The sequence below is a fragment of the Amblyomma maculatum genome, chromosome 11 (genome assembly GCF_055883805.1).
Source record: "Amblyomma maculatum isolate TAMU_Amacu chromosome 11, ASM5588380v1, whole genome shotgun sequence".
Lineage (NCBI taxonomy): Eukaryota > Metazoa > Arthropoda > Arachnida > Ixodida > Ixodidae > Amblyomma > Amblyomma maculatum.
Window position 1 is genome coordinate 31929130 of NC_139354.1, and position 13336 is coordinate 31942465.

The 13336-nt window shown below is 43.0% G+C and overlaps 2 protein-coding genes across 3 annotated transcripts; one reads left to right on the forward strand and one right to left on the reverse strand.

Moving 5' to 3' along the window:
* The first annotated feature begins 593 nt into the window (after positions 1-593).
* LOC146173405 (uncharacterized) lies at positions 594-5321 on the forward strand. The gene is made up of 4 exons (XM_084583507.1): positions 594-1071; positions 2536-2595; positions 4820-4895; positions 5053-5321. The coding sequence occupies exons 1-4, from the start codon at positions 877-879 to the stop codon at positions 5196-5198; spliced, it is 477 nt and encodes a 158-aa protein (XP_084439633.1). The 5' UTR covers positions 594-876; the 3' UTR covers positions 5199-5321.
* A 1314-nt stretch (positions 5322-6635) lies between these two features.
* LOC146173406 (uncharacterized) lies at positions 6636-13214 on the reverse strand. 2 transcript variants are annotated; one of them, XM_084583505.1, is made up of 6 exons: positions 12842-13214; positions 11718-11896; positions 10942-11003; positions 9026-9357; positions 7582-7639; positions 6636-7495 (listed from the first exon to the last, which is right to left on the reverse strand). In XM_084583505.1, the coding sequence occupies exons 2-6, from the start codon at positions 11860-11862 to the stop codon at positions 7427-7429; spliced, it is 666 nt and encodes a 221-aa protein (XP_084439631.1). In that variant the 5' UTR covers positions 11863-11896; positions 12842-13214; the 3' UTR covers positions 6636-7426. The 2 variants fall into 2 exon arrangements, with proteins under 2 accessions (XP_084439631.1, XP_084439632.1); XM_084583506.1 differs by having other exon boundaries at positions 12920-13213.
* Between the last annotated feature and the right edge of the window lie 122 nt (positions 13215-13336).

A 13336-nucleotide genomic window follows, 5' to 3' on the forward strand; every position in this document is an offset into this window, starting at 1 on the left:
GCGCGACTGGTAGTCGCGCGACCAGATGAGAGGAGCTATGTTCACACTTGCGACTGTCGCCTTCTCGAAAAACGAGTTGGAAGAAGGAAAGCTGCAGGGCGATTGACAGCGAACGTCGGTAGCAGCCGCTTGCCAGACACTTCAGCTTTTTCAGACGAGAACGCCGACGACGAATAGACGGTGTCAATATAAAATGTTGCGCCTGCGTGAAAAACCCATTTCTCAAAAGTTCATAGTGCTTACCGGATAGTCCGAATATCTTTCCAATCTCCTCCCAGGCCATATCCTTCTCCCTGCCTTTGAATTCCGGATGCCGTTCGTTGAAAAGGTAGGGGTATTCTTTAATTGCATTGAGAAGGTGCTCGATCTAGTACTCCGGGACCTCGCTGATTGGAGAAATGGTTTGCGACTAGTAGTCGCGCGACTAGAAATTCGAGCAGTGACCGATCGGCCCGCGGCAGTCGCTTTTCGACCGATGCGACCATTTGCGACTGTCGCTTTTCGACCAAAACGGTCGCGCGACCGCTGCTAGTCGCAAGTGTGAACGGGCCTTTATACGCGATGGTCGCGCCGCGTAACCAAGGTTGGCGTAAACTGATTCAAGGGAAATGAGGGTGAGGGTGTAACTCTGGTTTGGTTTAGCAGCGGTGGGGCGTGTGCCAATGTTGTGGATGCGTTTGTAGTAATCGGAGAGCACATATGAAATCATAAATTAAAAATTACGCGCCGCAGTAGTGTACTGAGCCAGCGCACGCTACCCCACCATACGCAAGCTGCTGCAAGGCCACCGCCGCGAAATTTGCCCCGAGGTGGAGCCGACAGCGGCGCCGAAGCGAAACAACGCCCGCGAGCGCCACCAGCTGATCGCCGCTCAGCATGGTCCTGCCAAACGACATGCCCGAGCCCGACAACAACTCCGGTGACGACACCTTGCCTGCCGTACCCGCGTACCACATGCATCAGCACGTCTCCTCCGATTCGGACTCTGAGTTCGGTGACGGGGACAGCGTTGACGGCGGCGGCGGATACCAGCTTCTGCCCCAGGACCCCGACCAGGAAGCAAGCGACGCGGTGCGTCTCGGCGAAATCCATTGTTTTGTTTGGGATATCGGTGTGGTCTAATGAGGGAAGACAACCTGCTGCTAGCTAGGCGTTTTAATTGGCAGGATGCAGAATGTTCATGCTGGCTAAAGTACCTTTTGGTGAAACGATCTTCGAACTGCATCTGGAACAGCTGTGGAACAGGCTTCCTAGGACCGTCATTTGCCCAGAGTTGGGCTATCGGCATAAACTTACAGCGATGTCATTCTGTATGTGCATGCATGCTGTCCTCAAGAAAATTGAGATTGGAGTAATTCTGTTGTAGCCTTATGTTATCATCACGCAGTTTAATAAGCCGAAAAGTTACCGTTTTGTAAGGCCAGCTGAAACTCCGCGGTAGATCTAAAGCGCTTGCTGAAAAGTTTACCCGTCTCAAAGAACGTCCAGCACTGCCGTATGTCTCATAATTTAGATGTACTTAGCACCTTGGTTTCATCACATATATGAAATGCGCATGTCCGCATCAGTGTGTGTACAAGCGAATTTGTAACAATAGTTCATGAGCAAGAATTCCCCCATCTTCAGACATCAAATAAAAAGAGCATATGCCACAATAATTAAGGAAAGTCAAATCAAATATATTGTCAGCCTGATTATTTCTTAGCATGTTCGGTCTGAAATCAAAATTTGCTGCAGATAAGAGAACCATGGGGTGGCTGATGTGTAAGAGCGTAATTACCCGCATCTGTGACACACGTGAGAGTATGCCACTGGTTGCTTGCATAACACTCCAACTAGTAATAATTTAATCATTCTTGTTTCAGTCAGTTGGTTTTGAACTTGCATAACAGTAAAATTTCAATTGCTTTCATCAAGTATGCAACCAGATAATACTCAACATGAATGATTGATCAGCTTGCTTTTTCATAGACTTTGTAACAACTGTAACGGTTTGCTTCTGCGATTGTACATAAGCTGCAGGACCTGGATTTTGTAACATAATCTGAAAACAGTCTCATAGCCGTCCTCTTGTGAGTCTATATATCCGTTTCCAAGGGCTGACCGATAGCAGTGGAGATAATGCATCAGTTTGAGGCTGGTTTGTGATTAGATCATTCCATAATTTGGCCCTAGTTAAAATAAGTAATAGTATAAGAATATAAATGGTCAGTTGAACTGGCTACCTGGGCTAGTTGGGTGCTTACCTATCACAAGAGAGACGGGCATGAGCAGTGCAGCAAAGTGACAGTGTCTGTCATCACTGTCTTTGGAGCTCTTCACTGCACCTCATGTCTATTGGGTGGTTGCCAGTTGTCCCGCACTCTACCTGCATCTTTATGCAGAACGATACCCAAAAAGCTCATGCCTGGCTTTTGTGTTCTTCAATGAAGCAACAGGGTCTTTTGCTTTTGAGCTGTTTGCATGTACTGTATGCGCACATTATGCACTGCACGAATGGTCAGGGAAAAGGCATTTTGCATTTGGTCTTCCCAGGAGGAGGCTGAAGATGAGGAGCCGACAGCTTCTCCTGCTGGGTCCCTGGCCTTGCCTGAGGTAAGCTAAATGTGACAAATTATACCAGTGGCATTTCTAGAGATTTCTCTGCTGCCAGAAGCACTAATTGTTGACACATTGTTCCATCTTTGGGTACTTTTATTTGTATACTAGCGGACTCTGTGCATGCTATTAATGTATATTTGTACTTGCCAGGTATTGTGGCATAATAGATTCTTGATATAGTACTGAAAGAAGCTTTTTGTCTGGAGTATAGCCTACTTTGTGTGCATTGGTTTGTGTTCATTTATTATGACCTGTTTGTGCATTTAATTGGCATTGTTGTGCCATCTAGCATTTCTTTTATAGCATTATACAAGCTTTGATTGGAGCTTTGATTACAAGTTTACATAGTGCACAGCCTAATTTTAGTATAGGTTCAGTAAATCTGCTGTGCCAGATTTAGTGAAGTTTCAGGAATGATGTATCGTTATGCCATTATGCATAACGAAGGTTTATATATTGTGTATAGGATGGAAAAGAAGGTTATTTGCATCACAATGAAGCTAATGAGTGTGTCAGTTTAGTGGAACTATCACTGCAAAAATACCTAAAATTTTTTCTCCAGAAAAGCAGAAAAATCTTTGGTTTATGGCAAGCTTTTCTGAAACATAACTTGAAAGCAAGTTTAATTTTATTTTTACTCTCATGAAGGGGGGGATTTAAAAATGTGGCCTTTTATGCGAATTCAAATCCTTCAAAGTAAATTTTAGCTATGCTGTATAGTTCTCGTGTGCACTTTAGTCCAAAAATGTAAACCAAGAAAAATGGCTTCAAAGATTTGTATTAATTTTTTAGTTTTGTAATTTTGTTTCATGGGCTTCTTTTTTCTCAGTTAATGTAGTTGTTGCTGCATAGTTGCTAGTTTATATTACCATTTTGTACTGCCTAGTAGTAGTTTATTTTGTATGTATGACTCTGTGGTGGCTTCATTTGTGCTTGGAAACTGGCAGAAATAAGTTGAACAGTAAAATTAACTAGCGTAGGCAGCAGTAAAACGAAGTTTTTATGAAGAATAGAAGCCAGGAATTCATCTTGAAAGGTCATGGAATGAGTTTCCACAAATCTCAGCCACTCCATAGTTTCTTTTTGCCTTCTTTCTACTGCCCTCGAGGACAGGATTATATTGTTTTTGCTTGTGCTTGTAAAGTGTTTATGCTGCAGTCTTCACAAAACACCTGGACAATCTAGAAAGGGCAAAACGAAACTTTGATATACCTGTCCGTCGCTGCACTTTCTGCCACTGCTACACTGTACTGCTTTTGACACCTCAAATGCCATTTCCATCTGAAAACAGGGGCCCTATTACATCACAAACCTTTGATAAATTAGTCTTGCTCCTGTTGGTTGATTCTGGCCAGTGGATGTATCAACCAATAGGAGTGGGGCTAACTGACATACTTGTGGCAGTTTTTGTAATGCAGCCATGATATGATCATTAAGTCAATCCTTATTTCTACCGCAAAGATCATGACCAGACTTGAAAGGCAAGTTGCTTATAGCAGCTTATGATTCTCATATATGACCACAATACAGAAACAAATTGTTTTAATCAAAATCACACTTCTTGGCCCGTCACTCCCCAATTCAAAAAGGAACATGGATGCCAAATTTGCCATTGTGTGCTTCCTCCTCGGGAACAATGTGAAAACAGGGTATGTGGATTGCCGTGTGGAATTTGTTTGCTATGCCATTTATGTCTTTAGTTTGTCTGTCAGCGAACTGTGTACCATAAACATTATGTCTAGCAATTTTGCGAAGAAGGTTGTTAATATTTGATGGTCAATTAACAGAACAACTGATGTATTTCTGTTTTGCCATCTAGACTTTGGCTATGATATCAATGATGACTGTACTTAGCGATATCTTACTATTAATTATGCTTAATAATACTTCCTGATATTTTACTACTAATAACGATTGCTAATACCTTGCACTTCATTACAATTGCAGAGCACACAGCCAAATTCTATTGCCTGTACTCTCAGTTCTGTGCACTGCTAATTACTTTGTGGAGGGTATTTTAGTGTGTGTACACATGAGAGTAAGTACATACTGGTGTGGTGGGCGAGTTGGTTCGGCGTGTTTGCAGAAAGGTGCTAAAGATAGGCTGCACCTGTATGTGTGTCCTATGCTGTCTCCCGTGCATTTTTGGCACCTTTTTGCAAGAATATGAGAGTAGCTGGCAGAAGTGATTTATTGACAGCCTGTCACATTGTCGCAGGCCCCGAGTGAGTGGCGGCCGACAGAAGAGATGCTGCGGCCAGCTGAGCCTCGTCCAGTAGAACCATTAGCCCAAGGTAAGTGCTTTGCTTGGACTTCTGCAAGCAGCGGCATTGGTAGTTTCAGTAAGAGCGCTGATGTGTTTTGCCGTGCAGCATAAATCCAGGCCGTTCAGGCCAGCTTTGGTAGTTTCAGTGAGGACGGTAACGTTACGGGCTTGGTTTTGCCGTGCAGCACAAATCCAGGCCATCCAGGCGGCCATGGCAGGCTTTGAACTGCCGAGCTCGCATGTGCCCCCTTGGGCTAAGGACGTGCCCGAAGAAGAGTGGAAACAGTGCCTGTACCGCAAGCTCCGAGGCCTGGCAGCGCAGCGGCCGTGACTGTGCTCAGTGAAGGACTGGAACTGTCTGAGGCTAGTCTTGCGGTATAAACCTTGCTCTCTATAGTCAAGCCCATAAGCTGTCGGCCAAGAATACTTGATCAAGTAAACAGCGATTTTGTAAGAGGTGTGTCATTAACCGACAGTGTTAAAGGCCGCATTCACCAAAAATTCGGTGTCGGTGGCTGTCCACTGTCGGCTGGTGTTGGCGTTGTGAGCGAAAAATCACGAGCACTAGCTGGATGTAATTGTTGCTTGACATTACGTTTGGCAGGAGCTGCCAACCCGTGTCTCTCCTTTTATATGGAAGGGCAGTAATCAGCCTGCCAGGACCCTTGCGTTGAAATAAGTGAAATTGTTTTGTAAATATCTTCTGCAGTATTCTAATTTTTCAAATCCTTGACATCCCCTTATGCATTTGGAAAAAGTTGGCATTCTACTAAGACGCCCAAGCCATGAGGCATTGTTATACTGGGTAGCCAGTTTTTCTTACAATCTCTTCACTGTCCTTGAAGATTTGCAGTTAGCTGCTTTCATTCTCTGGTTTATTTCTTTACTTCCTCTGTCGTTACCTGGCAGGTTGTCAATTGCCTCTGCACTGCTGCATCTCTCGTCATCGTGGATTATTACTGCGAAAGCAATACTACTATAGGATTCGAGCTTTCAGCGTGGCGTGGCCACACTCACGTGACGCTGTGACGTCACAGCCCAGGTGACACTAGGGTGAAAGCTGGGCTACCAACTCAAGTGGTCGGCGTAGCGCGGCTGCACCTACATGGCACTAGGGTGAGAGCTGGGCTACCAACTCAAGTGGTCAGCGTAGCACGGTCGCAGCCACGGTGCAGCGCGTGACGTCACACCCCACGTGACACAAAAGCCGTCGGCGAGGCGCAGCTGGTGCTTACGTGATACGTGATGTCAGGCATGTTCATATGGCTTTGTTAAAGCGGGGCTTTATATATGGGCTTGCAGGAGCTGCCAACTTGGGTATCTCGTTTCACGTGGGACGGTTATGTCAGAATCAGCCTGCCAGGACCCTGGCATTCACGTTACCCCTATAGCCCACTAAGGCACATTCATACGGCTTGGTTAAAGCAGGGTTTTATATGTGGTCTGAGGAAGAAGAAAAAGAGAAGAAGAACGCTTGGTCACCCCCAGCTAATGCTTTCGCTCAATATTTGGTTCAGCAGCGTTGAATCCTTGTAATTGTTTTGCCTACTATATAGACCTGTTTTGAAATCCTTGGGTACCTAAACTATACTATCCATATTCATAATGACATTGCCTTCCTTGTCTCTTATTGCTAGCGGTTTGGTTTTTTCCAGTACCTAGTTTGCTGCTAATCACTTTTAAGCTTCCTTTCATTTTTAGTGCGTGTTCAGTTCTGTACATATTGTAATTCTCCAAGTCTCTTATGTAATACGTCCCTATTACTTTGAGGCCATTGAAAGCCGTGTACTATCTATGGGACTTGAGGATTTTATGCTTTGGCATCTCTTGATCAGATAAGAATAGTATCTTGTCCATCCAGCCCACTTCCACCTTCTACTGCACACTACACTACTACTACACTACACTTTCACTGCCTGAATACCAATGCACGGTTGCATCCACTATATGACAAAGGTCTTAATCATTAATCTCTAATTAGCCGTGACCAATGCCAGCCGTGCCAATGCTTGTCGTGCAAACTTTTTAATATGCTGTCAACCTCCTCATGGAATCTACACTAGCATGTTCATCCTTTGCTCTCAATTTTAGCTAGGATACCATCAACTCACATTTGTTCTCTGACCTGCTGTTTTATCTTTGTGTCCCTTATTACTGCCACTTCTCATTTTCCTTTCCATAGCCCACTGTGCTGTCCTGAATTTAATCAAGCCTCTCTCTCCAATTCAGCCCCCGAGACTACACCCCATAGACCAGTACCAGCAAGTAGAAACCTTGTGTACCATTCCTCTTGTCGAATTAGAGAGATGATGCAGTTGAGCTCGAAAGGAAGTTGGATGCAGTAGGTAGGTGCAGTGATGAAGTTAACAGAAAAATTTCAAACGTTAGGTGCCAGAAAAAAGCCTGCTGGATCATATATTGGGATATTATAGTGGGTTGTCAATGGACATACATGAGGGCTACTTGGAGTAGCATTTGTTTGCCGGTCAACTGTATTCGAGTGGAAACGATGGTAATGGTGACTGTATAGATGATGATGATGGCTTTGCTCCTGAGACCTCAGGACGTGGATGGTTCGTACTGGTCCAAGTCCGGGAACAGCTCCTTTACTAAGGCCCACAGCATGTCCTGCACACAGAAAGGTCTATACGGCCTTGTATGCACCATTTACGATTAATTTTGGCTTGAATATTACGGTAGAACTGCGGACTTACGGGGTCCAATCCAGTCCCTTCCATGGCAATGTACCTCTTGCAGGTGGTGTAAAGGGCCCTGTGTGAACGAATCCTCCGTAAACTTTCTGTGAAAAACATTTCGGTAGCTCAGAATGTGGGGAACAGGAGTAAATTTCTTGTGCAGAAAATGACTGGATTAAGTATGAATATGAAAGCTTAAGTTCTTTCTCCTTAAGATGTGTAGATGCAGCAAATTGTCCGCCAGAAAGAAATTGTGGGTTTCATGGCTTGAACCTAGTGATAGAGAGAAAATTGTGAGTGTTACAGCGATAACCTCTTTAACATTCGCTTTTTAATTCGCATTTTTTTTCTTTATAATTTTTATTTAAATTAGGTTTTGGGGAAAGGAAGGAGCTTTAAGCTTTTGAGTGGATGCCACAGAAATGTGGAAACCTATACCTAACCAGGCCAAGATCATGTTTTTATATTTTTTCTTGCGTATATTGTACATTGGGTTATAAGAAAGGAATGGCGCAGTATCTGCCAGACTTGAGAGAAGGAAGATGGATGCAGAAGCGGAGAAAAAGAGGTTCCATAGTGGAAGGCTACGGAGTAGTTTTGCCACCTTTGGGCGTTTAACGTATGCGAACGTCGCACAACCCAGGGCTGCCTGTCCATTTAAATTAGGTTTTGGGGAAAGGGGAAGTGAAGCTATAGCTTCAATTGTAAATTAGTTTAGAAATGGCGCAGTATCTCTCAAGGTCACTTCAAGGTCAAACTGAGGCTTGCTTGACAACTGCTTTACCTAGCGTAGAGAAGCTTTCACTTCAAAACAGAAATATGAACTGCCCACACTTGCAGGTATCAGTCTACACAGATATATCTACTTTTGCAGGTGGCTTGTGGGTATTGCCTTGGCTATTTGATCAGTTTTATCATTGAATGCAGCCTACAGTGACGAGAGCAGAGTTGTTCTGTGGATAACTGTCATGGCATGCACAAGGAGGAAACAACTAGCAGTCTTGCAACAGCTTTCAATGCATCAAAAACACAGTTCCCAAATGTGCTTTTTTTTCTTCACTAGTTAGGTATTATGTTGTGGTGACTTGTACCGTCCCCCGGCACATTGGCTGCATTTCGATGGAGGCAGGATGCAAAAATACCTTCGTACTGCATGGTTTGGTTGGCACTATAGAACCCCTGGCAACGAAAATTGATCCTGAGCCTTCCGCTATGGCTTCTCTCATTGACTTTCAAACATTTAACCTCGCATGCCATACTTTTGTAATTTCTCCAAACAGAAGGCAACAAGAACTAGATACTCGATAGCTTGAGAGGTCCCGCCTGCCTTATAACTTGAAAGCTTTATAAAAACTTATGTGATTGAGTAGTAATGTTTTCTATTGCATCATATTTGCATCAATTTGTGCTTTAATATCATAAGTAGCCCAACCAGCTCAACAACGCATGCAAACGCACTCACTCATTGGAAACCTGTGGCTCCTTGACAAGGTGCTCGGTAAGCTGTGCCAAAAATCCGAGGTAGGGGGCCCCTTTTTCGAGGCCATCAACATGGTCATCTTCCTGTTCAGAGTCTGTAGGAGCACTCTGAGATGAGGCCGGGCTTGATGGCCGCGTGCTTCGCAGAGGGCCTTGGTAGCACCAGGGCATCTGCGCCAACCGTGACTGTGCCTTGTTGGCGCCGCATGACCGGGGCTCTGCCGATGGGGCTTCTATGGGACGACACCGGCTCAGCAGGTCTGCTAATCGAGCTCCTACTGCTGTTGCCTGGGGCTTGTGCCCTCGCATGTTGACCTGGGCTAGCCAGAACTTTTATGAGCCATGTTATGGAAGGGTTTAAGTGGCGCTGAAACACGAGCACACGGAAGAAGAACGGCATAGAGCACTGAAGCGTGCTCGTTTCTGGGAACACTGAAGTAGCATTTCATCTTCTGTTACTTCAAGCTGTATAAAGGTTAAAAGGGTTTCAGATTGGGCTAGGTGATGATTCAAGTGGTCATACATTGTTGCGCTTTTAAAAAACCTGGACACAGAACAGGATATGATATCACTATTGCTGACTTTGACTATTTCTAGGGAATTTTTTGACATCCGAAGCTTATCATATGTGTGTATACCGCAATAAAACATTCACTTGGTAGTTTGTGCACTTGTGTTTCATTTCGTTTCCTGTTCTGTGTCCAAGTTTTTCAAAGGTGCAACAATGCATGACCATGTATGAATATTCTTTTTTCAACTTCAGCCTGCCGTGTCCTTAAAGCAGCAGAGACAGAATTACATGCAAAGGAAAAAGCTGACCTTGATATCTGTTGCTTGTTTCCAGCAATTCTGCTTCAAAAGCTGGCTACAGGTGATCATTATGACGATGATCGTTATCATTATTGTTATCAATTTTATCAACTTTTATATGAACAGTGGGGCCTTATTGTGTTGCTCCTATATAGCATGGCATTATGAAGGATGTTGGAAAAATATTTTTCCCCATTTGGTAACAAGGGCACAACCATTGGCAGATATACTCAGTGCTTGGTTCATTTGGGGAGACTTTGACCTTGTGTCTGGCGCTTGATAGCCTCAGTTGCTGGCACGCTGTAAAAGCTAACATAACAAATACAACTTGATAAGACAGATGCTGCAGAGGCAGTAGGGACACATGCTACAATGCTATACTTGTACTATATGGATTAAATATACTGTCACGGAGTACTAGTTTGAAAAGTCATCAAACTGATGCTTTTATCATTCTACTATGCATTCAGTAATAGTAAAAGCAGTGTCAATTTCAGCATGTCAAGGAACAACCATGGAGAATACAATTGTGATACATGCACAACAGCATATGTGGTGAAAGTAATAAAATGTCCCAATTGTCATTCTTACTTGATTTCAACGAGGAATTTCATAAATTATTACATTTTGATTTTGAAGTGCTTGTGTCTCAATGTAACCTGTACATTATATATATTGCCCACATGTGTGCTTTCAATCCAGGTTGAATACTGAAGGGTGGCTAAAACTTGGACCAATAGGCTTTATCTGGGCACTTCAGTAAAAAATAGCTTTCCAAATTTGCAGCCATATGCTTGCATTAGGGCGGATGCAAAAAAAAAAGAAACTACTCCATTATTTTGCCTGTGTCATAATCTCCTACAATCTTTACATGTATGTGACAATCCTGCGCTTTAGGTATGATTTGCACTCTACTGGCACTGACTCTTTTTTTTGCCTTTCTGTATTGATCCAAGTCATCTGATTGATATCGATTTAGTCATAGTTTGCGCAAAGTTAATGGAAAAGCACGTGTGTATGCCAGAGCTCATGCAAGCATTGCCGGGAAACACACGAGTCTGCTGAGCGCGAAACAGCTGAGAAACTTGCCTTCGAAACCTGCTTCCCAGATCGGGTGGGCTGAGCACGTTGTCTGCCCGTGTCCACCGCAGCTGCACAGAGAAGAAATGGATGTTGCACACGTTTTTAACCGAGAAAGATTTGCAACATTCTCCAAACGGATTTGGTCCAAAATGGAGTCCTATTCCAAAAAACAATCAATGTGAATTACATGAATTAATTTTTGCCATAATGACGTCTATGATGACACGATGCCAAAACTCTGCATGCGTCTTGAAAAACGTGTCTTTGCATAAGTGATTAAACAGCATGCATTAGCAAGTAACATCTGTTGCAACACATGCCCATTGTACGCATGAGGGCGTAAAATGTTTGAAGTGTATTTTGATTAAAAGGGAAGTTTCATAAGCTGTAAGCTGTAGAGGAAGTTACAAAAGAGAATGTTCAGTTTAAAAGATGCGAGAGGAACTATGCAATGATCACACATATATTGCATAGCAGCTAAGATAAGTTAGATAAGCTAAGTATTTGAAGTTGCACAGAGTGGGACAGCTATTTAATATTAAAATTAACAGTTAGTGCAGTAAAATAGAAGCTGCACACAATGATAATCAAGCAGCGAAGAGAAGAGAATGAATTATGGGGAATTATATCACTCTTAACTGTTAATGTGTCATGTCTTTCTTGTTTATTTTAAAGGATATGAATAACATGTAAATGACTGCATGATAGACTATCCTTGGTTCGGTGTGGCCCAGGAAAAAAAAAAATGCTGAAATAGTCACGAGATGTTTGACTAGTGGTACCAGTAGCCTGCTCGGTGGCTAGCCAGTGCAGCATCAGGTGTCTTGCTGCCAGGTGCTGCTCGAAGCGTCCACCCACTGTTGCAGAGTATGGCCGACGCCCACTGCTCACCAGGGGCTGCTTCCTCCGTTGCCACATAATTGTCATGTATACCCATCAGAAAGCCATCATTCACATCCACCTGTGGGATCAACACCAAGAGTACTGACTCAGGAAGTAAAGAATGGTGACTTTGCAACTGCAGTAGCTGTAAGTAACATTTTTCAGCTGGATTAAATGAAAGAAATTTGAATTAATAGCTAGCTGCAGCATGTAAATTTTCCCGCTGCAGCTGCAGAAGAAGAAAGCAGCAGTGTTTTTTTGTACACATGCGCACATATATCAACCATGTCGATAATAAGGCTTCCTTTTTTTCCAATGCAATTGCTGCCATGCTTCAGTTAAACAAAAAGAGCAGATTAGTTGTCTGATTTAACTGCATTATAGTATAGTTCGTTTCCAAGTCAGAAAATTATATATATATATATATATATATATAATATTCTCAATTCTACCTTGAAGAAGGACGGTCCACCGTCCGAAACTGTTGGAATAAAATAGATAATCGGGAAAGTTGTGTGACATGCTGTTTTTATATATATATATATATATATATATATATATATATATATATATATATATATATATATATATATATATATATATATATATATATATATATTTACACACTTGCATTGTTTTTATACTACATGCACACGTCACATTGAAAATAAAAAAAAAATGAAATAAAGCGCTTATTGATCAAAGCTCAAGGATCGAGATAAGGGCAGCCAGGGTGATCTCTGATATTTTATTCTTTAGAATTATTTGCCTTGGCCTAAAATGCCAGAGGGCGTTTACGACTATAAAACACGTATGTAAATAGTGTGCTGCGGCGTTTATGCAATTGAACGTTAAATACAACAGCTAGGAAACACATATGACACTCTGCCCAAATGGGCAGTGGATGGGCAGTGTGTCATTTGCAAACTCTTGTTAATTATCACGTTTCATGGTTTCATGGCATCATGTGTGCAGTGAATAGATAAATAACCTTTTTGACGGGATATATTCCGGAGGCACGTACCTGGGTCCGTAACACAGCGCTCCAATGCAGTTCGCTGTCGGAATTAAGTCGGTATTATATATATTGACATACACGTACCAACTTTCGGTGATCGAATCATCCTTCAGCATGCGCGCTCAGTTAAATTCGCCGTGAGACCGAAGACTGGCCCAGTTTTTGTATTAGCTCTATGACTGGCCCACTACGCTAAGTTTGCGTGGCTGTCAATGGTACCCATGACAACAGGAGTACGACGTTACGCTAGTGACCAAGCTGACCAAGGCCTCCTGTCCTGGTAGGATGTCGTCCTGGGACATTAAAGCTGTTGTTATAGCGGTTATAGATTCAAACAGTGCAGCGAAACAAATGTATCAATCAACTACTATAGCTTTAGCGACTGTAAAAAATATGAGCAGACGACAGGCAGGGAAGCGACGGCGCTGCCTTTATGCGGGAACTACATTATAAAGGCCGCAAACAACAAAAAGCTGAGTATCCGCACTAACCTAAATATGC

Coding starts and splice junctions, on each gene's coding strand:
- LOC146173406 (XM_084583505.1), bottom strand. CDS start 11,862: ATGACAATTATGTGGCAACGGAGGAAGCAGCCCCTGGTGAGCAGTGGG. Junction 9,358..10,941: donor CTGGGAAGCAGGTTTCGAAG/GCAAGTTTCTCA, acceptor TGGCTAGCCCAG/GTCAACATGCGAGGGCACAA. Junction 7,640..9,025: donor GAGCCACAGGTTTCCAATGA/GTGAGTGCGTTT, acceptor TCGTTCACACAG/GGCCCTTTACACCACCTGCA.
- LOC146173405 (XM_084583507.1), top strand. CDS start 877: ATGGTCCTGCCAAACGACATGCCCGAGCCCGACAACAACTCCGGTGAC. Junction 1,072..2,535: donor ACCAGGAAGCAAGCGACGCG/GTGCGTCTCGGC, acceptor TGGTCTTCCCAG/GAGGAGGCTGAAGATGAGGA. Junction 2,596..4,819: donor GGTCCCTGGCCTTGCCTGAG/GTAAGCTAAATG, acceptor ACATTGTCGCAG/GCCCCGAGTGAGTGGCGGCC.